The following is a 25,905-nucleotide window of genomic DNA, read 5'->3' as shown; positions in this document are numbered from 1 at the left end:
TGGATGGAATCTCCTTCCATCATAATTTTAAGAATGAGAGCAATACTCACTTACTGAAGAAGATCAAGGTCTACCTTGCCTAAACACCTAAGTTCATAGGGCTGACACTATTTGATCAAACTATATTCTGAGACCTATCACAGGGCCTGGCACATAGTAGGTGCCTAAGACACCCTCCACTATACTTGTTAAAGTGAACAAAAGAAACGGTGGGCAAAACATTGAATATAAATGATCAAAATGAAGACATGAGTTCCCTGTGGAAACCTTAGATGTATTTCACATCTCGTTAGTATTAGATAACCCATTGGCCACACAAATTATGGAACCAGATTATCTCTTCAGTCTTTTTTAGCCATAAAATATTAGGAGCCTACCCATACTCCACCCAAGGTGATAAAGAGTCTTCTAAAGACTCAGGCAGGCAGACAAAAATGGGAAGCATACTGAGATAATGAAGGAAGCATAAAGATGAGAAACAATAACCTACTAAAGAAATAATAGAGAAAAGAAAGAAAAAGAAAGGGAAGAAATGATCACTAATATGATAAAAGAGGTCATTTAGACAAGCCATCTTCCTATTACCTTCCTGTCTTATTCTAACCGATTTCTATGGTCAGAAATGCCCTCTGCATTGGACCCAAACTGCCAGCCCCAGAGCCTTACTACGTTCTGGCCCCTTAAAGCACACAGGATGGCTCCTTCCACTCTTCCAAGAATCTCCTTCCAGAGCTGGCTCCCTGCTTCAGCCTTTGGTCCCAGCTGTTCCCAGCTCCACGCTCACCATTCCAGCTTGTCTCTGTCACCCACAGAATCCACTCAGTTACACGGTGTGCCTTCCCATCCCCGAAGCTTCCCTGGTGGCTCAGAGGTTAAAGTGTCTGGCTGCAATGTAGGAGACCTGGGTTCGACTCCTGGGTCGAGAAGATCCCCTGGAGAAGGAAATGGCAACCCACTCCAGTATTCTTGCCTGGAGAATCCCATAGATGGAGGAGCCTGGTGGGCTACAGTCCACGGGTCGCAAAGAGTCAGACACGACTGAGCGACTTTCACTCACTCTTCACTCACTCTGCAATGACTGATGCCCAAATGTTCATAATTTTCAATTTATTGATCAGTGTCTTGAACTTAGGATTTTGTCTCCACACAAATAATCATAAAATGGCATCTCTATAAATTAAGGTGGTCCATTTGCATCAAGCTGCTTGAGGAAATGACCTCACATGCTTTTCTGGAAGACAGCCTTGATTAGGGCAAATACTGCTATTAAAATTAGCAATGAATATTTAAATATTACTATATGTCTCCATACCAAGTATTGGGTGCTATGTATCAGCATATTAAACTATGCACAGATATTATGACAACACTATGTGAAGCATTTTACACACATTTGCTCTTTTAGTTCTCATAAGACCTCAAGAGGTTAAGTACCAATTATTATCGACATATAAGATGAAGAATCTGAGGCTCAGAAAGAGCAACTTACTAATTTACACAGCTAATAAGCACAACAGCCACCTGACTCCAGAATCCTCACTCTTACAGGTATTCCACAACCCACAAGGACATTGATCCCTGTGAGCAATGGAGAGGGGGTACAGTGGAGGAACCCAAAGCAAAGAGACTAGGGCACTGAAGTCAACATGATCTACTTCTTGATTTTGCTCAGAGCCAGCCCTATTTGAAGTAGAACCTTGTTCCCATTATGTAGCAATAGATTATCTGCCATTTTGCATTGTGGAAATGTACCCTCCATTATCCAGGCTAATCTAGTTGACTGTAGAACGCTGTACAGAGATACTCTAATGACAGACAACTAATTCGATCTTCTGTGTGAGGAAGATGCAGCTGAACATCTCTTCAACTTTTTCCCTATCGCTTTTGATGCAGGGTCCTTTACATGCATCACAGCTATTCCTCCGTACAGCATCCAGAGGAGAAAAGTAATTGAGAATATCAGGAAAAGGGAGAGGGAAGGGGTGAGGATGAAGAGGAAGAAGGATTATAAATATGGTGCCTCCCCAAAAAAAACATTATTAGAGATTTTTTTAACAAGCAAACCAGTGCAGGTTTATCTGAAAACTTCTGATTCTGAGAGAGAAGAACCTATCATTAAACAAAGACAAGCATTTGACTGTGCAATAGAAACCCTATGTTAAAATAGCCAAGGTGGCATTCTCCTCCATTACCCAGCAGAAAGATAGTATTTCCTCTACCATCTGAGCCACCAGGGAAGCCCATGAAACAGTGAGTATTTCCTGTAGAAGTAAGACCTCACTGCTGTAACCTGTGCAGGATCTGCAGTAGCAGCAGCATGTCATCACTAAGCAAAAATCCAAGTATTCTTAAATTTCATAATCTCGAATTGCTCCAAAAGCTTCATCTATTCACTAAAGGTTTTAGGAACATTGATAGAAAATAATGCCCATCTCTACTGAAGAATCACTAGCTAGGTCTATGTGATAATTAGTCTCTAGTTTAAGTGAAATGGAAGCTGGGATTCACACTAGTAAACTCTCTGGGGTCATTCAGGAGTTATTACATAAAGGTATAAACACAAAAAGTATAATTTGTGATGAAATGTAGCAGAGACTGTCTCACTGAAATAATAGCCTCCTTTGGTAGGAAGTTTGGCAGTCATTATCAACTGAAAAACTGTTGCAAGCTAAAATACAGGGCAGGATCTAAAACACTACACAATTAGAAATCTTGAAAAGTTAAAGGTCCTTAAAATATGCTAAGGAAGGAGACTTGTGCTTTCATTCCAAGTCCAACCAGTTTCTTATTCTAAGCAATTTCCATTAAACAGGCAAAAGAGCAGGGAGGAGAGAAAGTATTTGAAAAACTGCCAGAGTAAAAAATCCCATAATGAAATTTTGCTCATTCTTGGAGAAATGAAGTAGAATTAGATGCTTCAGTGGTAGTGAATTCCAGAATCTGTGTAGCTTCCAGTAAATGAAGCTTTTCCATAATGTCAGAGGCAAAAGCTATCTGATATCAACATATTGAGGTTGAGTTTTTAAACTCCTATTTCCTTACACCAAACTGTTTGAAACCTTTGAGATAAAAACCTCAATAAACCAGTGTTCCAAGCTTTTAATATTTTAGTCCCTTGAGCAAGCATGTCAGATTAATCTTCAAATTGCAATGGGCAGAAAGAACATTAAACTGAAATTCTCAAGCCCAGTGCCTCTCTGCAAGGATGTTAATAAGGTAAGCAGTTTCATTGGCTATTAAGATTTCAAACTTTCCTAATTCTCAGCGGCCTTACCATTTTAAAGTGGGTGGGGACAGAGGTAGGAGAGGAAGCTAGGGATTTGTTTGACATCTTTGTACGCACGTAGCATTGAGCACACTGCTAGGCACACAGGAAGGCTTTAACAAATGCTTTCAGAATGAGTTGATGGATTGGTCTGGGCAGGGGGAAGAGTGGAAATATTGCTGAGAACAGGAGGAGTCCAAATACTGGCGCTGCTCAGCAACAAAGCCCATCTCCAGAATTAGGGTTATGGAGGTGGAGCAGAAATTCTAACGGGTGTCTTCAAAGCGGCAACAAGACCCTTGAGAACAGCCACCAAGGAGCCACTTACAGAGGGATGAGACTCGTCTTCGGCTTTGCCCTGCCTGGAAAACTCCTACCCTGTCTTTCTATGTCCAGCTCCCTCTGCCTTTCACCGGGTTTGAGTTTCCACTCGCAGAACTTAGGTTCAAGATCCGACCTCGCTGGTCTAACCCAGGCCTCCTGGCCATTCCAGGGGTTCCACGCACAGAGAGAGGTCACACCGTGCTAGGCATAAGAAAGGTCTCTCTTTCTCTCACACACACTCACTCACTCACACACACACACACACACACACACACACACACACACCGACGACGACAGCTCTCGACACTTTTGGGGCGGGGGAGAGAGCGAGGGGGGCTAGGGGAGGAGCGAGTTCAACACCAGGACACTTTCCAAAGGCTTCTTCTCCCTCTCCCAAAACCTCTCCCCGCATCGCGGGACGATACTAGGGAACCACCCGCCCCGCGCCGCCGAGGGAGCGCGGGGTCGCCCGGGGCTGGGGGCTGGTCGGGACTGGGGTGGCGGCGGCGGGGTGGGCTGGAGGGCGAAGGAAGGTGGCCGGAAGCGAGACGACGCGGCGCGGGGACAGTACCTGGTGTGGCTGTGGTTGCGGGGACAGTCTTTCTTCTCCATGATGGCCGGCACACAGTTGGTGAGCTCCGTCCAGTCGGCGTGCAGCCCGCAGCTCCAGCCGGTGGAGAAGCGGGAGAAGAGCCACGTCTCCTTCTTGCCGGGCCGGTGGCAGGTGCACTTCTTCTGGCCGGCTTTGCAGCTGCACGGCTGCTCCAGCCGGATGTTCTTCACCAGGTGCCGGCCGAACGTGGTGCCCCCGGTCTTCTGGATGTGCAGGAAGACGATCACGTCGCGCCCCTTGATGTTGAAATCCACGAAGCGGGTCAGGTCCTTCGGGGTGAAGTTGAAGCGCGGCACGAACCGGGGCAAGGAGCCGTTCTCGGGGGCCTCGGGATCCGGTTCCTCTTCCTCCTCCTCCGCCTCCCCCTCCTCGTCCTCGGGGTCCCCCGGCTCCTCGTCCTCGTCCTCTGGCGCCGCGGCCCCCCGAGACCCCTCGGGCTGCCCCCGGGGTGGCGGGGGCAGCTGGGGCCGCCGCTCCCAGTCCTCGGGCGGCGCCTGTGCCCGGCGGGCGGGACTCGGGGCGGCCGGCTGGCCGGCTTCTCCGGCGCGGGGCTGCTCCCCGAAGTTGGCGCAGGAGCTGGAGCAGGAGGGGGACACGTACTGGTACATGATGACCACGAAGAGGAGAGTGAGCACCGGCGTCAGCAGCCACTTGTTGAACCTTTCATCCATGGTCCCGCTCTCAGGCCGGCAGGCTACGCGGCGACAGCGGCAGAGACGCGGACGCGCGGCAGCTCGGAAGTTTCGGGGACTCCGGGGCGCGGCTCCGAGCCCGCCGCTCCTCCATGCCCCTGACGCCGGGGCGAGCTGCTGGCTGGCAGCCCCGCGGCACTCCGGCGCTCCGGGGCTGGCAGAGCCGGGCCTGTGGATCGAGCGGGGAGACGGGCGCCGGCGCGCGGCTGCGGCGGCGGCGTGGGGCGCCCTGCTCTCCCGGGGGCGCCCGGCTCTCGGCAGCGCCCGGCTCCCGGCTCCCCGCCCCGGGCGCGGCGCGCGCTCTCAGGCGGCGCAGGGCATCCCGCCGCCGGCGCTCAGGCGCTGGGGAGCGCGGCTCGGGTCCCGGACCTGCCCCAGGCAGCCGGGCAGCTGCGGCCGCGAGCGCGGGGACTGCATGGGGCTCTCGAGGGCGCCGGCCAAGGGCGAAGGCGCGGCGCGGCCCCGCCGACCCGGCCGCCCGCGGGCCCCGCGAGCCGCACGCGCTCCAGGCGCCTTTGCCCTCGGATCACCAGGTGCGGGAGCCACCAGGTGCGCCCGCCGCAAGTTTGCAGAGGAGCCCTCCGCAGCGGCTGCGGGCGAGGCGCCGGTACGGAGCCGCCTCCCCCGGGCGAGGCGCACTGCTGCTCCGGGTCGGTCCGCCCAGGCGCGGGCACGCAGACACACTCGCACACACTGGCTGGCACCGCCACAACCCGCCAGCCGGTGTGACAGGATCCGTGCTACCCGCAGCAAAAAAAAAAAAAAAAACCTGCCCTAGGTACGGAGCATGCGCCAAAGCCTTCCCCAGCCCCCGAGGAGTTTCCAGGGGAGGAGTCCGTGCCTCCGCGGGGCTCCGAGCAGGCAACTGGGGGTGGGAATCCCTTCAGCCTTGAGCGCGGAGAGATTCGGAAGAAAGGCAAAGGCGGAGCGAGGAGAGGATGCGAGCAGGTCGTCGCTGGCGCTGATCCGAGACCTCCAAATCCGCGGCTTTCTCCATCTGAGAGTGGACAGAAATCTGGCCAGGCGATTTGCACGGATAACACGTGCCCACTGCTGGGCAGACCAACCTAGGCAGGACTTCGCACAAGTTGGCTGGTCCCTTGCTGGCATGGAATATTGGCTCAGGATTGCTTTTCATCTCTACACAAGACGTTCTAACTGGTGCTCAAGTTTTATTCTGGTCCTTCCACAAGTACAGACTCGGTGTGTTCAATTCTTCAACTTTATTCAACCAGCATCTATTCATCGATTATCCATTAGGCGCCTACTGTGAATCTGGCTCTGTGTTCACGGCACACTTCAATGCTTCCGGTACCAGACAGTCCAGCCCACAACCAGAGAGGAGTTTAGGGGTCACCTCCTAAAGTTCCCACCAAATTTCCTTCTAAAATTCCGACTACCACACACCGAGCTTCCCGATGTGCAAGATTCCCCCCTCCCCCCACCCCAATATGGAAGATAAGATCTCCGCCTGTATTTCACAAGCTAAAAAGCTCTTGATTAGGTGCAGATTTTAACTTTCTTTGTCAAACATCTTTATTTTGCATTTATCTGAGAAGCAATTCTTTGTTTAATAACAGTTTCTCTCTTTTAGATAATGAATGGAGTAAAAAAAAATTGAAATAACTGCCCCTCCCCAATTCCTGGACTTGCTCTTCGCCAAGTTGAGAGTGGGTGGCAGTGTGCTGAAGGTGGAAACAGTGCAGCTTGAATCTGTGGCTCAGGCCAGCATGTCCCTCCTGGGTGCCCTGCCAGTCCTAGTCTCCCAGCCCCAACATCCCAGTCTTCATAGCAATCAGCGTTCCCTCCTGGCCTCTTCATGGATCTATCCCTTATTTGTCTCATCCTGAGAGACTGTGCTGATTTCTTTCATTTGTCAGACTGTCCCCATCACAGCTATTAGTTAAGATCCAGATCTCTTTCAGGGTTGCTAACACTTGCCTAAAAAAGGCCATTCATATTGTTCTAGGCAGGTTGGACTCTTCTAATGAACTTCCCTCTGCTACTTCCTTTCCTATTTTCAACTCTATTAAACCAACCATAGTGTCCTTCCTGACACTGTATGAGACTACATGAGTCACAAAGGTGTTGGGTAAGATGAATCCGTTTCTTTAAAGCTTACTTGATCCCATTTCTTTTTCTCACACTTAAAGTTTAAAATCCTATTAATGGCATCACACTACTCTCCAAAGCCAGGAACTGTGATAGAACAAATCCCAATGAAACCCGACAATTATTTCCTGAAGGCATCTAGTTAATGGTGTTACTTATGTTTAAAATATGCCTTTGCATTAGCAAAGTAAAAACCTGTTACACTTTGTTGCATTACTTTATTTGAGAAGTTTCTTGTTTTCTATAAAATCACTTGATATCACATGGATAAATATAACTTCATTAGCTACCTAAATGGAAACCTGAGTACTGGTGGCAGTTTCTATAGTTGAAAGCACTTTCCTAGCCATACCTTTTTTGCTCCTTGGAACAACATTCCTAAGGAGATAAGAGAAGTACAGCTCTCCCTCTTTATGGTTTGGGGGGAAAGGGTTGGTATTAAGATCCCTCCCCTAAATCCTGGGATGCTCAAGTCCCTTATATAAAATGGTGCTGCTGTTGTTCAGTCGCTCAGTCATGTCCAATTCTTTGCAACCTCATGAACTACAGCAAGCCAGGTTTCCCTGTCCTTTACTGTCTCCTGGAGTTTGCTCAGATTCATGTCTATTGAGTCAGTGATGCTGTCTAACCATTTCATCCTCTGTCACCCCCTTCTCCTCCTGCCCTCAAATCTTTCCCAGCATCAGAGTCTTTTCCAGTGAGTCTACTCTTCCCATCAGGTGGCCAAAGTATTGGAACTTCAGCTTCAATATCAATCCTTCCAGGAAGTATTCAGGGTTGATTTCCTTTAGGATTGACTGGTTTGATCTCCTTGCAGTCCAAGGGACTCTCAAGAATCTTCTTCAGCACCACAATTCAAAAGCATCAATTCTTTGGCACTCAGTCTTCTTTATAGTCCAACTCTCACATCCATACATGACTACTGGAAAAACCATAGCTTTGACTATACAGACCATTGTCAGCAAAGTGATGTCTCTGCTTGTTAAAGCGCTGTCTAGGTTTGTCATAACTTTTCTTCCAAGGAGCAAGCGTCTTTTAATTTCATGGCTGCAGTCACCATCTGCAGTGGTTTTGGAGCCCAAGAAAATAAAATCTGTCCCCATTTCCACTGTTTCTTTTTGCCACAAAGTAGTTATATCAAAGTAGTTATATATAACCTACACACATCTTCCCATATACCTTTAAATCACTCTGCTGCTGCTAAGTCGTTTCAGTCATGTTCGACTCTGTGCAACCCCATAGATGGCAGCCCGCTAGGCTCCCCAATCCCTGGAATTCTCCAGGCAAGAACACTGGAGTGGGGTGCCATTGCCTTCTCCATTAAATCACTCTAGATTACTTATAATACATAATACAATGTCAATGCTATGTAAATAGTTGTTGACACACAGAAAATTCAAGCTTTGCTTTTTGGAACTATTTGGACTTTTTTTCAAATATTTTCAGTCCTTAGTTGGTTGAATTTGTGGATGAGGAACCTGAAATACAGAAGGCCAACTGAATAATATGCCATTTCAGAGATGAGGAAACTTAACCAAGGAAAACTAGGTGAAAACAGAACCAGAATTAGAAACCACTATCATCCCTGAAATGCATTCAAATCACCATTTAAGAAATCCAATGAACATCAACAACAGAGCCCATAATTTCCGTTCTCCTCTCTTGAGATCCTTTGAGTCAAGAGGCAGAAAAAGACAACAGAGCTGCAATAGAACCATTAAATTATTTTTCTCTCTCCCTCTGGCTTTGTAGGCAAAGCTGAACAATCTCTACATCTTGCCTTGTTGCAGAACCTAGTCTGTGACTTTCCAGATAAACAAGGGAATGACAATGACAATCTTAACATGATTATGCCATTCTTAGTTACCTAGGAGAATTTCAGAAGATATTACAGCAAACAGATATAACAGCTATGTTGCTAACAAAATGTATGTTTCTATAAATAAGTGCACTTTAACCTTTTTCAAAGAACATTATCCCAGAAGATCTGTTTCTGTTTTCAGTAAAATAACTAATGGAGTGCCATCATTTCCTTCAGGTAGACCCAAGAAAAACAATCCATAGCATCAAGCAATTATACCGATAATTCAGGCATAGACCCAAGTATTCGTTTTTAATGATAGGTAACTTTAGTTGTGTAAACAGTCTGTCTCAGGTGTGTTCTTTCTATTATAATTGTGGAACTTGGTGTGAACCTCATCAAAGCTCTTAAATCACGAGCAATAAACAGGCTTCCTTATCTACGTGGGCAGACCTCACATTCAGGCAAAAATGAATAGAAACTTTCTAAAATTGAATGCTCTCCAGGTAAAAGGGAAAACATGTTTGCATTCAGCCTACTATAGTTACTCCATGATGACACCAGCTGGCAATTGTTTCTGGCTAACAGATTGCAGCTACTGTGATTCCTACATAAATTATTAAAATAATAAAAATAATGTTTTCAAAGAGCTTTCTTCCACTTTCTCTGCCAGTCTAGCAATGAGCTTGACACTATCTGTGAAGCAATTTGTTCACCTAATTTTAAGCCTATTAATAAGCTTTAACTACAGTTATTTTCTTGCCTGATGTCTTCTCTACCTTAACTTTGGTACTCTTCCTCCCGGTTCTTCTCAAATATTCTCAAACCCCTTAACAACACTGCACTCCCGTAGGATTCAAACTTTTGATTAGAACAGTCCCCATTTAATCAAGTTCAATTGGGAGATAAAATTGCATCTCAACTTCTCCCTTTTCCCTTTGGTGCCAGAAACTGCCTTTGAGAATGTTGAAGAAACCCTGGAGAGATTAACAATCCAAACAATCACAGAGAATGGTTTTAGATCCCCTACATTTGCACACAGGAGTATATGGATATGAATGCCCTTCAATACAGATGAAAAACAAACTAGATTGTATAAGTCATTGGCATCATAAATCTCTCCTTCAAAAATACAAAGTACTCTTATACACTGAAAGAACACTTTTTTTTTTTTTTGTAAACAAACCCAAGAAAAAAAAGAAAGAAAGAAAGCCCCCTGGGGTAAGCAGTTTTGCAAATAACCAGCAAAGCAGTAGCTTTCTTTTTCCAAAGGAACTTAAGCAGAAGAGTTTGTATAGATAGGGGAAATTGCAAGAAAAATGGTGATGTTTACTGAATGTATTCCAGTTTACTACATGATTGTAACTCTGGGGCAACCACAACCCAACATACTGTTTCCCATAAAGTTCTATGTATGTGAACAGTTCATTTCCTCCTTTATTGTATGGCACTCTTCATCCACCACTGATAGGTGCCTGAAAGTGATGAACAGAGGTTATTTACCTGTATGCACAATGTATCCATTAACTCAGTATTACATAAGTAGATGCAATACCATTTTCATAGAACATATTCACATTCCTTTAACAAAAACTTGTTAAGCACTTAGTATACACCAGGTGCTCTTCTGAGTGCTTTGTCTATCCCATTAAAAAGACCAATAATGACCCTGCCTTCATACAGCTTTCATTCCAACAGGGAAAAAATAAATGATGAAAAAGGAAACAGGAATCATCCATTTATCCCAAGGTTATTTACTGAGCCCCTACTGTGTTACCAGGTACTTCCAGGTACTTGGGAAACTTTAGTGAACACAGAAACAACAATTTTTGTCCTCAAGAGTTCAAATGCAAGCAGGGTAAAATAGTTGGACTTTGTGGGCTATTGTAAGACATTTAGTGCAAAAGAAATAGGGAGCCAATGGGGGGAGGGAGGTTGAACAGTTTATGAAGTGTCATTTTAACTGTTTCGTTGAGAATAGACTATAGGAGGACCAATGTAGTAGTGGGAAAAGCAGTGAAGTGGTACAGTAAGTCCCCTACATCCAAATAAGTCCCATTCTGAGAGTGCTTTCATACGTTCAATTTGTTAATAAGTCCAACAAAGTTAGCCTAGGTACCCAACTAACACAATTGGCTATATTGTACTGTACTGTAATAGCTTTATAATACTTTTCACATAAATAATACATAAAAAACAAACAAAATTTTAAGAACAATTTTAATCTTACAGTACATTACCTTGAAAAGTACAGTAGTATAGTACAGCAGCTGGCATACAGGGCCTGGCATCAAGGACAGGCAAGAAGAGTTTGAGACTAGCAGAGGAAAGGGAGGCGGAGGGGAAGAACTAAAAGATCATCAGCAGTAGACGATGAAGGGCAAGCTGCAATTTTACTCATGCCTGACATTGATGGAATCCTTGCTCACATCTTTGTAAGTCTGCAAAGATGTGAGCTTTGCATGTAGGGGACTTACTGTATTCTGTAACCAAGAGAGATGATATGGCTTAGACCAAGTCAGGAGACAAAGGAGACATTGGGAAATGGTCAATTGCCCCCATTTTCAGGACAGAACCATCAGTGTTTCCTGTTGGATTGAATGTGGGGTATTGGAGGAAAGGGGAGCCAAGGATGATGTCAAGGTCTGGAGCCCTCGAAATGGGAAAGATGAAATCGCCATCAACTGGGATGTTAGCTGAGACAGACCATTGTAAGTGCCATCAAGGTAAATAAGGAGGGTGACGTGACACTGCATGGATGGCAGGGATGGAGAGGAGGAGGCAGTCATTTCCACTGGGCAGGCAAACAAGACTGTTGTCATTCAGAGTTCAAGAGGATGAGCCCTGGATGATCACAAGGAATCAGCCGTGCCAAGCATTCTAGAGAAGAGCTGTCTGCACAGAACAACAACTGCAGAGGTCTGGAGCAGGAAAGAAACAGGCAGGCTCAAGGGAGAAATGCAACATCAGGGAAGGAAAGCTATGACAAACCTCAGTTCAGTTCAGTTCAGTCACTCAGTCGTGTCCGACTCTTTGCGACCCCATGAATTGCAGCACGCCAGGCCTCCCTGTCCATCACCATCTCCCGGAGTTCACTCAGACTCACGTCCATTGAGTCCGTGATGCCATCCAGCCATCTCATCCTCTGTCGTCCCCTTCTCCTCCTGCCCCCAATCCTTCCCAGCATCAGAGTCTTTTCCAATGAGTCAACTCTTCACATGAGGTGGCCAAAGTACTGGAGTTTCAGCTTTAGCATCATTCCTTCCAAAGAAATCCCAGGGTTGATCTCCTTCAGAATGGACTGGTTGGATCTCCTTGCAGACCAAGGGACCCTCAAGAGTCTTCTCCAACACCACAGTTCAAAAGCCTCAATTCTTTGGCGCTCAGTCTTCTTCACAGTCCAACTCTCACATCCATACATGAGCACAGGAAAAACCATAGCCTTGACTAGACAGACCTTAGTCAGCAAAGTAATGTCTCTGCTTTTGAATATGCAATCTAGGTTGCTCATAACTTTTCTTCTAAGGAGTAAGCGTCTTTTAATTTCATGGCTGTAGTCACCATCTGCAGTGATTCTGGAGCCCAAAAAAATAAAGTCTGACACTGTTTCCACTGTTTCCCCATCTATTTCCCATCAAGTGATGGGACTGGATGCCATGATCTTCGTTTTCTGAATGTTGAGATTTAGGCCAACTTTTTCGCTTTCCTCTTTCACTTTCATCAAGAAGCTTTTTAGCTCCTCTTCACTTTCTGCCATAACGGTGGTGTCATCTGCATATCTGAGGTTATTGGTATTTCTCCCGGCAATCTTGGTTCCAGCTTGTGTTTCTTTCAACCCAGCGTTTCTCATGATGTACTCTGCATAGAAGTTAAATAAGCAGGGTGACAATATACAGCCTTGACGTACTCCTTTTCCTATTTGGAACCAGTCTGTTGTTCCATGTCCAGTTCTAACTGTTGCTTCCTGACCTGCATACAGATTTCTCAAGAGGCAGGTCAGGTGGTCTGGTATTCCCATCTCTTTCAGAATTTTCCACAGTTTATTGTGATCCACACAGTCAAAAGCTTTGGCATAGTCAATAAAGCAGAAATAGATGTGTTTCTGGAACTCTCTTGCTTTTTTGATGATCCAGCAGATGTTGGCAATTTGATCTCTGGTTCCTCTGCCTTTTCTAAAACCAGCTTGAATGTCAGGGAGTTCAAGGACAAAACTAGACAGCATATTAAAAAGCAGAGACACCACTTTCCCAAAAAAAGGTCTGTGTAGTCAAATCCATGGTTTTTCCAGTAGTCATGTACAGATATGAGAAAAGACCCTGATGTTGGGAAAGATTGAGGGCAAAGGGGAAGTGGGCAGCAGAGAATGAGATGATTAGATAGCATCGCTGACTCAATGGATGTGAATCTGAGCAAACTCCAAGAGACAGTGAAGGACAAAGGAGCTTGGCATGTGCAGTCCATGGGGTCACAAAGAGCTGGGCTCGACTTGGCATCTGAATAACAACACAAGAGACAGTGGTTGGGAAATATCATTCAGAGCCAGGATAATGGTGCAAAGGAGACACTGGGGAAACTTCAAAGTAAGAGAATGATGTGACTGATGGATATTAAAGGCTCACTCAGTTCTATGAAGAACAGATTATGATTAGGAAGGAGAAAGCCAGAAAACCAGCTAAGAGGTGAGTACGGTTTCCCAAGCAAGAGAAGATGGGAACTTGGAAGACAAAAAACAGTGGAGGAAATAACTTATAGTCATGAGTCCGTAATCTGTGTGAAAAGAAGTCATTTTTTTCATTTTTGAATAACAAAAAGAAATATTGCCTTCAGGATTCCATTTCCTGAGAAAGGGGACAATGAAAGCATTCAACTTAACTCAGTCTCTTCTCAGTTACCCTCTGTCTCTTTAAAGTAAACTGTGAAGATGGTGCTTCTCCCCTTCTCTTTCTCTTTGTCTTCCTCTAGGCTGATCTGAGCTAAGGGAGTTTATGGAGCATCTTTGCATAGCCTGAAAGAGATACAGTCTGCGGGGAGTGTCCTGTTCCCACATCCTTTCCCCCTACAGTGCACAGTTAGTCTCACCTGGACTCAAGTGGAGGTCTTGATTTCTGCTGGGTCTTCTGCTGCCTTTTTATGACCTCAGCTGTCCTGTCCACATGACCTACATTTTATTCAACCATACTGTGGGGCCCTTTCTGTCTGCTGGTCTCTTTGGCTTTTTCTTTGGCCTCTTCTCAAGGGCACACTTCCATCCACATCAGTGGTTTTTAACCCCACCAGACAAAGCACTCATTTTTGTTGAACTAATGTTTCAAAGTAATCCCTTTAATAATCTGATTTTAAATATCATAGATAACAGAATCTACCTACATACTTGCACCTGCCCTGGAGGCTCAGACGGTAAGAATCTGCCTGCAGTGTGGGAGATGTGTGTTCAATCTCTGGGTCAGGAAAATCCCCTGGAGGAGGGACTCCCACTCCAGGGAACCCACTCCAGGATTCTTGCCTGGAGAATCTCACAGATAGGGGAGCCTGGTGGACTACAGTCCATGGGGTTACAAAGAATCAGACAGACCTGAGCGATTAACAAACACACACACACATCTACATAGATAATTTACCAAACTAACCTTGCCCAAATTGCAATGTTGAGATATGAAAATTAATTAATAGTAGAACACTGTATATTTTAAAGTGTAAAGGCTCAGACCTGACTTTAGTAGACAACATAAAGAAGTAGTCAGATGCTTGTGTCTCTTAAATACCTTGTTTGAATACAACAGAAGATCAGAAGCCATCCCTTTCAAGAAGAACTTGAAAGATCAGAGGTGTTGGTGGATACTAGAATTTAAAATAGTGCTAGAATAAGTAAGAATAGCCCTGATTTATAAATATACATACGCTAAGAAGAAGAAGCAAAAATAATACACCAAGACAAATCGCAGATTTTTGGAGTGAGGAAAATAAGCAAGTGTGATTCTCATCAATGAGCTAGATTTTCTTTTTCAATGTTGGATCAAAATACTTCTCCATAATATAAAATATCTCAAAATAATCTACTTTCTATCTCAAACGCATACTATACATCAAGGCTACTTCGATTTCAAAATGTAGTAGAATATTTAAAAGTCATGTAGAAGCAAGACAATTCTCTCATTGCAACCACCAAATGAATGAAGTAGAGTCTCCATATTCTTGTGAAAAGCCCAGACACCCCCAGGGCATTAATACCACTCCTACTGATTCTGGTTCAGTTCAGTTCAGTTCAGTCGCTCGGTCGCGTCTGACTCGGCAACCCCATGGACAGCGACACGCCAGGACTCCCTGTCCATCACCAGCTCATGGAATTTACTCAGACTTGTGCCCATTGAGTCTGTGTTCCCATCCAACCATCTCATCCTCTGTCATCTCCTTCTCCCGCCTTCAATCTTTCCCAACATCAGGGTCTTTTCAAATGAGTCAGCTCTCCGCATCAGGTGGCCAAAGTATCGGAATTTCGGCTTCAGCATCAGTCCTTCCAATGAATATTCAGGACTGATTTCCTTTAGGATGGACTGGTTGGATCTCCTTGCAGTCCAAGGGACTCTCAAGAGTCTTCTCCAACACCACAGTTCAAAAACATCAATTCTTCGGTGCTCAGCTTTCTTTATAGTCCAACTCTCACATCCATACATGACCACTGGAAAAACCATAGCCTTGACTGGACAGACCTTTGTTGGCAAAGTAATGTCTCTGCTATTCAATATGCTGTCTAGGTTGGTCATAGCTTTCCTTCCAAGGAGTAAGCATCTTTTAATTTCATGGCTGCAGTTACCATCTGCAATGAGTTTGGAGTCCAAAAAATAGTCAGTCACTGTTTGCACTGTTTCCCCATCCATTTGCCATGAAGTGATGGGACTGAATGACATGATCTTCGTTTTCTGAATGTTGAGCTTTAGCCAAATTTTTCACTCTCCTCTTTCACTTTCACCAAGAGGCTCTTTAGTTCTTCTTCACTTTCTGCCATAAGGATGGTGTCATCTGCATATCTGAGGTTATTGATATTTCTCCCGGCAATCTTGATTCCACCTTGTGTTTCCTCCAGCCCAGCATTTTTCATGATATACTCTGCATATAAATTAAATAAGCAGGGTGACAATATACAGCCTTGATGTACTCCTTTTCCTATTTGGAACCAGTCTGTTGTTCCATGTCCAGTTCTAACTGTTGCTTCCTGACCTGCATACAGCTTTCTCAAGAGGCAGGTCAGGTGGTCTGGTATTTCAGTCTCTTTCAGTATTTTCCACAGTTTATTGTGATCCACACAGTCAAAGGCTCTGGCATAGTCAATAAAGCAGAAATAGATGTTTTTCTGGAACTCTCTTGCTTTTTCGATGATCCAGCGGATGTTGGCGATTTGATCTCTGGTTCCTCTGTCTTTTCTAAAACCAGCTTGAACATCTGGAAGTTCAAAGTTCACGTATTGCTGAAGCCTGGCTTGGAGAATTTTGAGCATTACTTTACTAGCATGTGAGATGAGTGCAATTGTGCGGTAGTTTGAGCATTCTTTGGCCTTGCCTTTCTTTGGGATTGGAATGAAAACTGACCTTTTCCAGTCCTGTGGCCACTGCTGAGTTTTCCATATTTGCTGGCATATTGAGTGCAGCACTTTCACAGCATCATCTTCCAGCATTTGAAATAGCTCAACTGGAAGTCCATCCCCTCCACTAGCTTTGTTCGTAGTGATTCTTCCTAAGGCCCACTTGACTTCCCATTCCAGGATGTCTGGCTCTAGGTGACTGATCACACCATTGTGATTATCTGGATCATGAAGATCTTTTCTGTACAGTTCTTCTGTGTATTCTTGCCACCTCTTCTTAATATATTCTGCTTCTGTTAGGTCCCTACCATTTCCATCCTTTATTGTGCCCATCTTTGCTTGAAATATTCCCTTGTTATCTCTAATTATCTTGAAGAGATCTCTAGTCTTTCCCATTCTGTTCTTTTCTTCTATTTCTTTGCATTGATCACTGAGGAAGGCTTTCTTATCTCTCCTTGCTCTTCTTTGGAACTCTGCATTCAAATGCAAAGATTCTGGTAAGTCCCATTTCTTTCCACTATCAGTATAAATCAGTTTGGGGGAGATAAAGAGACCAAATCAGCACTCATTTTTTCCTCACTCAGTCAGACTTTGATTCCTAATAGGCAAAGTCACACTGTTAGAATTTTTTTTTTAAATAATACCTAGTATGGTTTTGCATTTGATACCAGGACTTCCAGACATTACTTACCCAAGGTCGCATAGCTAGTAAGTGATGCTACTTCAGTTTGAACATGTTAGTCTGCTTCAGAGATGGAGCAAGTGACTGGATCCTAGACAGAAAGTGAAGTCACTCAATCGGACTCTTTGCGACCCCATGGCCTGTAGCCTACCAGGCTCCTTCATCCATGGGATTTTCCAAGCAAGAGTACTGAAGTGGGTTGCCATTCCCTTCTCCAGGGAATCTTCCCAACCCAGGTCTTCTGCATTGCAGGTAGATGCTTTAACATCTGAGCCACCAGGAAAGCCAGCTTCTCCCAGACAGAAACTGGAAGCCAAATCAATAGGACTGGATAAGGGGGAGGGGACTGGCGGTGAGTCAGAGATAATTGTGAGATTTTTCATTGGAGCTACTAGGATGCTAACAGTTGTATTTACTGATAAGCTACATATAAATGAGAAATCAGTTGGGAGGCTGGTGATTCAGGAAGAGTGAATTCTGGTGTCAGCTTTGGATCAAGTTATTCTAATGTATTGTCTATAGATTATAAGATAAAGTCAAGCGTGTATCTGCTGATACTTTTTAAGTTGACCTGCCTTTATACTTAGAAATGTCTCGTAATAGTATAGCAGTGAGCACTCTGTAAATATGTGTTAAAGGAATCTCTGAAGGATTAAGTAAGAAGTTACTATATATAGTCCAAGTGAAACACAAACGAAAGGAGTGGTAGTGGAATGAAAGAGCAGAAATTTGAGAAATATTCCAAGGGCAGAATCAATAGGGTCTAGTGACTAAATCTGAAGATGTGAGAGAGGAGGAAATTGAGGATGACTTTTTTTTTTTTTTTGGCAGTTTATTTCATTTATTAAACTGTCCTGAAGGTTCATCTTTGTTTAGCATATTACTGAATTTCCTTTTTTTTAAAGGCTGAATAACATTCCATTGTAGATATATTCCACATTTGGCTTATGGACACTTGGGTTTCCTCTACATTGCAGCTAATGTGAACAATGCTACTATAATCGTGAGTGTATAACAAGCTCTTAAAGATCCTAACCTCGGTTATACCCACAAGTAGCACTGCTGGATTATACATAATTGTATTTTTTTTAATTTTTGAGGAACTGACATACTGTTTCCCACAATGGTTGTGCCATTTAACTTTCCCACCATTAGTGCAGAAGGGTTCCAATTTTCTATGTCCTTTCCAACACTGTTCTTTCCTATCTTTTTTTTTTCAGTAGTAGCTATCTTAATAGAAGTGAGCATGTTCTAGCTGGGAAAGCTAAATGAGGAGTAATACCATTACCATGGGAGGAGAAACAAGTAAAGGACTGAGAGTGAAATCAGTGTAGATAATTATTAATTCATTCAGCAAATTTAAATGTTTGCATTTTTCAAAAGGGTTTGAGCTTCGAAACATTTACATTTCATTTTAAGGAAGACAGCTTTAAAAACAGACTTTCATTTTTCTGCAGTAAGCCAGATAAACTTAGTTTAATTATTAGCTTTGGAAACTAAAGTCTATACAGAAACATGTTTAAAGACTATTTTGTCTTTTCTAAGATTCCATATGATAAATCAGGATGCATTACTCCACTTTTCCACACTGGCAATGAATTTCACCCTTTCTCTCTCTCTGTCTGTCTCTCTGGCTCAGAGAGAGAGAGCTAAGATACACCTCTATCTGTATGACTGATGAGAAATCAAATATCTAAAGCAAACTCTAAGAGATATTGGAAGCAGTTGTGTTTTGCTCCATTAGGATGGCATTTTCCAACAAGACAGAAACACAGGTGGAGGGAAAGCTCCCTGAAGACAGCCTTTAAGTAAGACTCAAGAATCACTTAGAATCACTTCAGAATTACTTAGCACAGTGCTTTACACTTAATCAGCACCTGAATAAATGTTCTTCGAATAAGTTACAAATAAACATGCTCCCCTTTTAAACTGCCAAGTAAATTTTCACGAATTCCCTCCCTAACATGTGCTTAGCCTCAAACTCCATGTTAGGTGAGAAAAACAGCATCCATTCCTTTGGCAAGTTATTCAATTGTATTCCTACTACTACGGTCATTCCATGGTATCCAGTGACACCAAAATCCCCAGACGATCAGAGTCCCTTTTATAAAACAGCAGAGTACATTGAATACATTTGGCCCTTGGGGATTCCCATCTACAGATTCAACCAAATTTTCATTTGTTGAATCCCCAAATATGAAGCGAACAGACAAAAGCCAAATGTACTGATAAAAGTCTTTTAAGTATGACCTTTTGCTACTATTTCAACCAATGTTCCTAAAGTCTAATGACTTATACCATACAAAAGCAAAATTCTAAAATAGATATACATTCTAATATGTTATATATATGAAATTCTAATATCTATATATTCATTCATCAAAATGACTTGTCACTTTGCCATGGAAGCATATGGGACAAAATTAGCTATTAGACAAAATTATTTTTACCACCTTCTAACAGGTATCATACAGAATGTGATTATCTTCAAAACTTTTATAATTATTTCTTTTTTCCCCTGAGCAGTTCAATTAGTCCAGTCCCTCAGTTGTGTCCAACTCTTTGAGACCCCATGAACTACAGCACGCCAGGCTTCCCTGACCATCACCAACTCCTGGAGTCCACCCAAACCCATGTCCATCGAGTCAGTGATGCCATCCAACCATCTCATCCTCTGTCGTCCGCTTATCCTCCTGCCTTCAATCTTTCCCAGCATCAGGGTCTTTTCAAATGAGTCAGCTCTTTGCATCAGGTGGCCAAAATATTGAAGTTGCAGCTTCAAAATCAGTTCTACCAATGAACACCCAGGACTGATCTCCTTTAGGATGGACTAGTTGGATCTCCTTGCAGTCCAAGGGACTCTCAAGAGTCTTCTCCAACACCACAGTTCAAAAGCATCAATTCTTTGGCACTCAGCTTTCTTTATAGTCCAACTCTCACATCCATACATGACCACTGGAAAAACCATAGCCTTGACTAGACAGACCCTTGTTGGCAAAATAATGTCTCTGCTTTTCAATATGCTGTCTAGGTTGGTCATAGCTTTCCTTCCAAGGAGTAAGTATCTTTTAATTTCACGGCTGCAATTACTGTCTGCAGTGATTTTGGAGCCCAGAAAAATAAAGTCAGCCGCTGTTTCCACTGTTTCCCCATCCATTTGCCATGAAGTGATGGGACTGAATGACATGATCTTCGTTTTCTGAATGTTGAGCTTTAGCCAACTTTTTCACTCTCCTCTTTCACTTTCACCAAGAGGCTCTTTAGTTCTTCTTCACTTTCTGCCATAAGGATGGTGTCATCTGCATATCTGAGGTTATTGATATTTCTCCCGGCAATCTTGATTCTACCTTGTGCTTCCTCCAGCCCAGCATTTCTCATGATGTGCTCTGCATATGTTAAATAAGCAGGATGACAATATACAGCCTTGACGCACTCCTTTTCCTATCTGGAACCAGTCTGTTGTTCCATGTCCAGTTCTAACTGTTGCTTCCTGACCTGCATACAGGTTTCTCAAGAGGCAGGTGAATTGGTCTGGAATTCCAATCTCTTTCAGTATTTTCCACAGTTTATTGTGATCCACACAGTCAAAGGCTCTGGCATAGTCAATAAGGCAGAAATAGATGTTTTTCTGGAACTCTCTTGCTTTTTCAATGATCCAACGGATGTTGTCGATTTGATCTCTGGTTCCTCTGTCTTTTCTAAAACCAGCTTGAACATCTGGAAGTTCAAAGTTCACATATTGCTGAAGCCTGGCTTGGAGAATTTTGAGCATTACTTTACTAGCATGTGAGATGAGTGCAATTGTGCAGTAGTTTGAGCATTCTTGGGCATTGCCTTTCTTTGGAATTTGAATGAAAACTGACCTTTTCCAGTCCTGTGGAGTTTTCCATATTTGCTGGCATATTGAGTGCAGCACTTTCACAGCATCATCTTCCAGCATTTGAAATAGCTCAACTGGAAGTCCATCCCCTCCACTAGCTTTGTTCGTAGTGATACTTCCTAAGGCCCACTTGACTTCCCATTCCAGGATGTCTGGCTCTAGGTGACTGATCACACCATTGTGATTATCTGGGTCATGAAGCTCTTTTTTGTACAGTTCTTCTGTGTATTCTTGCCACCTCTTCTTAATATCTTCTGCTTCTGTTAGGTCCATACCATTTCTGTCCTTTTGAGCCCATCTCTGCATGAAATGTTCTCTTGGTATCTCTAGTTTTTTTGAAGAGATCTCTAGTCTTTCCCCGGAAAAGGCGATGGCACCCCACTCCAGTACTCTTGACTGGAAAATCCCATGGACAGAGGAGCCTGGTAGGCTGCGGTCCATGGGGTCACAAAGAGTCAGACAAGACTAAGCGACTTCCATTTCACTTTTCACTTTCATGCTTGGAGAAGGAAATGGCAACCCACTCCAGTGTTCTTGACTGGAGAATCCCAGGGACGGGGGAGCCTGGTGGGCTGCCGTCTATGGGGTCACACAGAGTCGGACACAACTGAAGTGACTTAGCAGCAGCAGCTAGTCTTTCCCATTCTATTGTTTTCCTCTATTTCTTTGCATTGATCACTGAGGAAGGCTTTCTTATCTCTCCTTGCTATTTTTGGAACTCTGCATTCAAATGGGTATATCTTTCCTTTTCTCCTTTGCTTTTCACTTCCCTTCTTTTCACAGATATTTGTAAGGCTTCCTCAGGCAGCCATTTTGCTTTTTTTGCATTTCTTTTTCTTTGGGATGGTCTTGATTCCTGTCTCTTGTACAATGTCACGAACCTCCATCCATAGTTCATCAGGCACTCTGTCTATCAGTTCTAGTCCCTTAAATCTATTTATAAATCTACACTTCCACTGTATAGTCATAAGGGATTTGATTTAGGTCATACCTGAATGGTGCAGTGGTTTTCTCTACTTTCTTCAATTTCAGTCTGAATTTGGCAATAAGGCGTTCATGATCTGAGCCACAGTCTGCTCCCGGTCTTGTTTTTGCTGACTGTATAGAGCTTCTCCATCTTTGGCTGCAAAGAATATGATCAATCTGATTTCAGTGTCAACCATCTGGTGATATCCATGTGTAGAGTCTTCTCTTGTGTTATTGGAAGAGGGTGTTTGCTATGACCAGTGCATTCTCTTGGTAGAACTCTATTAGCCTTTGCCCTGCTTCATTCTGTACTCCAAGGCCAAATTTGCCTGTTACTCCAGGTGTTTCTTGACTTCCTACTGTTGCATTCCTGTCCCCTATAATGAAAAGGACATCTTTTTTTGGTGTTAGTTCTAGAAGGTCTTGTAGGTCTTCATAGAACTGTTCAACTTCAGCTTCTTCAGCATTACTGATCAGGGCATAGACTTGGATTATCGTGATATTGAATGATTTGCCTTGAACAGAGATCAGTCTGTCATTTTTGAGATTGCATCCAAGTACTGCATTTCAGACTCTTTTGTTGACCATGGTGGCTACTCCTGAGCAGTCAGTAAACACTTATTATCTTCAGAGAATTTTCTTAAAACTTTCAACTCTTCTCATTATTGTTCTAGTTTTGTATTTTATCAAAAACGCATATTCTAAGTGAAAAACAAACAACAACAACAACAAAAACCGACAACTGTTTAATGTAGCTACAAACCTGCCTACCCAAACTCAAGTCAAGGTCCTACACACAACCTCAGAAGTGTGTATCTATTTTTATTCAATTAAAAACATAATAAGTGTTTTTAAAATCAGGCTATGAAATACATGGGGTTTCATCCAATTAATTCAATATACTTTTTTTACAGAAAAAGCTGTTTCAAAACAGTTGCTCTTTCCTTTGCTGTCTGTGGATGCTTCTTCCCAGTGAATCGCTCTTAAGCATTTTATGCTAATTCTTCCCAACTACTGTTGGTTAAGTGTTGTTCTTGTGATTTTATAAGGCAATGATACATCATTTACCTGTCTAACACTTAAGTGCTGTCCTATGTCCTAATGTAGCAAATGCAGAAACATCTCATTCTGGTGGTGGGGAGGGGAAGAAATTGAAACATCTGTCTTAATGGGTCTTTGTTGTGAGAAGTTCTATTTGCCAAAAACAAAATGGAACAGCAAGCTTCAGACAATGGCTACTTATTCAAACCAACCTGTATACTTCTCTCTCTAGACTGGGTCATCAAGTCCCCTCGTCTCCCTCTGCCACACTCTGGTGTCAAAGACCCGTGCCTCTCTCCACCCCCGACCCACACAATTCCTGGCATAGGTCGATCAGGAGTCTTTCACTCAGGATCCATCTTACCCTTCCACACTCAGCTGAAACATCTCCTCTTCCGTAAAGCCACCTGTACACTCCAGAAGCCTTCTGTTGCAGGTGAAGTTAATTATCCCTTCCTCTCTCTCACCTCACTACTGTTATGTAGCTCTAGTTGTTGTTGTTCAGTCGCTAAGTTTTGTCTGATTCTTTGAGACCCCATGGACTGCAGCACGCCAGGCTTCTCTGTCCTCCACTATCTCCCGGAGTTTGCTCAAGTTCATATCCACAGAGTCGGTGATGCCATCCAACCCTCCCATCCTCACAGAGGCAGAGGATGAGATGTAGCCCTAGTACCATTCTATATTTAAATTACATTCATATGACTACTAAGTGAGATTGTGAACTGCTTGTAGGCAGGCTCTATTGATTACTGATCTCTGCATCTATGTAGCTAAGGTAGGCAGAATTTTGGGTTTCCCGGGTGGCTCAGTGGTAAAGAATCAGCTTGCAATGCAAGAGACCTGAGTTTGATTTCTAGGTCAGGAAGATGCCCTGGAGGATGGAATGGCTACCCATTCCAGTATTCTTGCCTGGGAAACCCCATGGACAGAGGAGCCTGGAGGGCTACAGTCCTCGGGGTCACAGAGATTTGGATACACCTGAAGTGACTAAGCAGCAGCAGCAGCAGGCAGAACTTTGGACTTCCTAGTTAGCGCTAGTGAAGAATCCGCCTGCCAATGTAGGAGGTACAAGAGATGCAAATTCGATCCCTGGATCGGGAGGATCCCCTGGAGAAGGAAAGCCACTCCAGTATTCTTGCCTGGAGAATCCCATGGACAGTGAGGACTAGCGAGCTACAGTCCAAAGGGTCGCAAAGAGAGACAGAACCAAAGTGGCTCAGCACACATGCACGCATATAGGCAGAGTTTCAAGGTGACTCCCTATCCCCTTGCCCTGGTTTCATCCCATCCTGTTGAGTGTGGGCAGAAGTGGTGATTCTGTTATGTTAAATGGCAAAAAGGAGATAATTCGAGTGAGATCTGAGTTCTCTGAAAGCAGAAAGTTTTTTCCAGCTGGTTGTAGAGGAAGAAATCAGAGAGAGTCCTTTCTGCTAACCTGGAAAAAGCAGCTATAATCATGTTGTGAATTGTCCGTGAGGGACCACGTGGCATGGAACAGCAGGCAGCCTCCAAGAGCTGAGAGTAGTCCCTGACAGATAGCCAGTGAGAAAACTGGGACCTCAGTCACACAGCCTGAAGGAGCCGGATTCTATCAAAGCCTGAATGAGCTAGAAAGCAGGTTCTTCCTCGACACCTCCAGACAGGAAGTTGGCCCAGATGACAGCTTGATTTTAGTGAGTGATCGTGAGTGATTAATTGGAGAATCCAGCCTGGGCTTATTACCTACGGAATTATGACTGGTTTTAGGCCACTATGTTTGTGGTAGTTTGTTATATTGCAATAGGAAAGTATGCACTAGCCCAGTGCCTGACACATAATAAAATATGGACTGGTTAGTTACTGGGTGAAATGGTTTGAATTAATGAATGAGGTTATGGAAGGAAGGAAGGAAGGAAAGAGAAAGAAACATAATAATTGGAAAAAAGGTTGTCCATTCAAGGACAAATGAATTTTCAGAGAACGAATAAAGGAAAGAATAAATAAAGAAAAATCATACTATAAAATGATTGATGGGCCTTTCTGAGCTGAGCAAGTGTGGCAGACATACTCTGTCTGTTTATACTAGTTTTTTCTTTTTTTTTTTCTGTTCGAGTTTCTAACTCCCATTCCATTCCTCATTCCTAATCTGCCCTTGACCATTTTGTCATCCCTACCCTGACCTGATCCCAATGTGTCTGGTAAGAAAGAAAAACAGCATTGACAGCTGTCCGCTGGTAGCTGGCTTTATTGCTACCAGCTAAGCCAGGGTGTTTTCCTGTTTTATATAAACAGCGTCCCCTAATATCGTCATCATGTGAGGACTCCATGGTTATGAACAAGATAAAAAACACGACCACTCCATAAACAAGCCTAAACACCGTGCAACCACATAATTACCAAACACCTCCTTCTCCCAGAAAGAACAAATGACAACTGCTTCTTTTCCAATGACAGCACTCGCCCTGTAGATTTAACCTTCTAAATACTCCTTAGAACATAATAAGCTGAACTACCATTATCCGCTGCTTTGGTTCACAATTCATCCTAACTGTTTTTCCTGATTCTGTGTCTTTCCATCTATTCTTTACCCTTAAGTTATAATTCTCTCCTCATATATCTGATGCATATTATACTCCTGTGTACAATGCTTCAATGGCTTCTCATTGCTTTGAAGATAATGACCTAAATCCCTAACATGGCCCTCAAGGCCCTCTTTATGCTTGCCTCAGCCCCCTCACTATCTGTACTATAGGCACAAGGGTCTTCTTTCATTTTCTAGACTGTACCATGGATAGTGCATCTTGCCTCAGGACCTTGGCACGTATGGCGTCTCTCCTAGAACACAATGATCACCTTGCCCCAATGCAGAAAGTTAATTTCTACTTCTCCTTCAGATCTCAGTTTAAACGTCATTTCTTCAGAGAAGTTCTAGATCCATTCCACCACGTCTAATCCTTCTCTTATACAACACTTT

At 43.7% G+C, this 25,905-nt stretch overlaps 1 protein-coding gene across 1 annotated transcript in view; it reads right to left on the bottom strand.

Moving 5' to 3' along the window:
- Nucleotides 1-4,873, bottom strand: part of HS6ST3 (heparan sulfate 6-O-sulfotransferase 3) — a 710,365-nt gene extending 705,492 nt beyond the window's left edge. Inside the window, exon 1 of the mRNA XM_068984594.1 lies at nt 4,161-4,873. Within this exon, the coding sequence (XP_068840695.1) occupies nt 4,161-4,873 (713 nt within the window). The remainder of the gene's footprint in view (nt 1-4,160) is intronic.
- Between the last annotated feature and the right edge of the window lie 21,032 nt (nt 4,874-25,905).

Source organism: Capricornis sumatraensis, chromosome 12, assembly GCF_032405125.1.
Source record: "Capricornis sumatraensis isolate serow.1 chromosome 12, serow.2, whole genome shotgun sequence".
In the NCBI taxonomy this organism is placed as follows: domain Eukaryota; kingdom Metazoa; phylum Chordata; class Mammalia; order Artiodactyla; family Bovidae; genus Capricornis; species Capricornis sumatraensis.
This window is presented reverse-complemented; position numbering and strand designations above follow the sequence as displayed.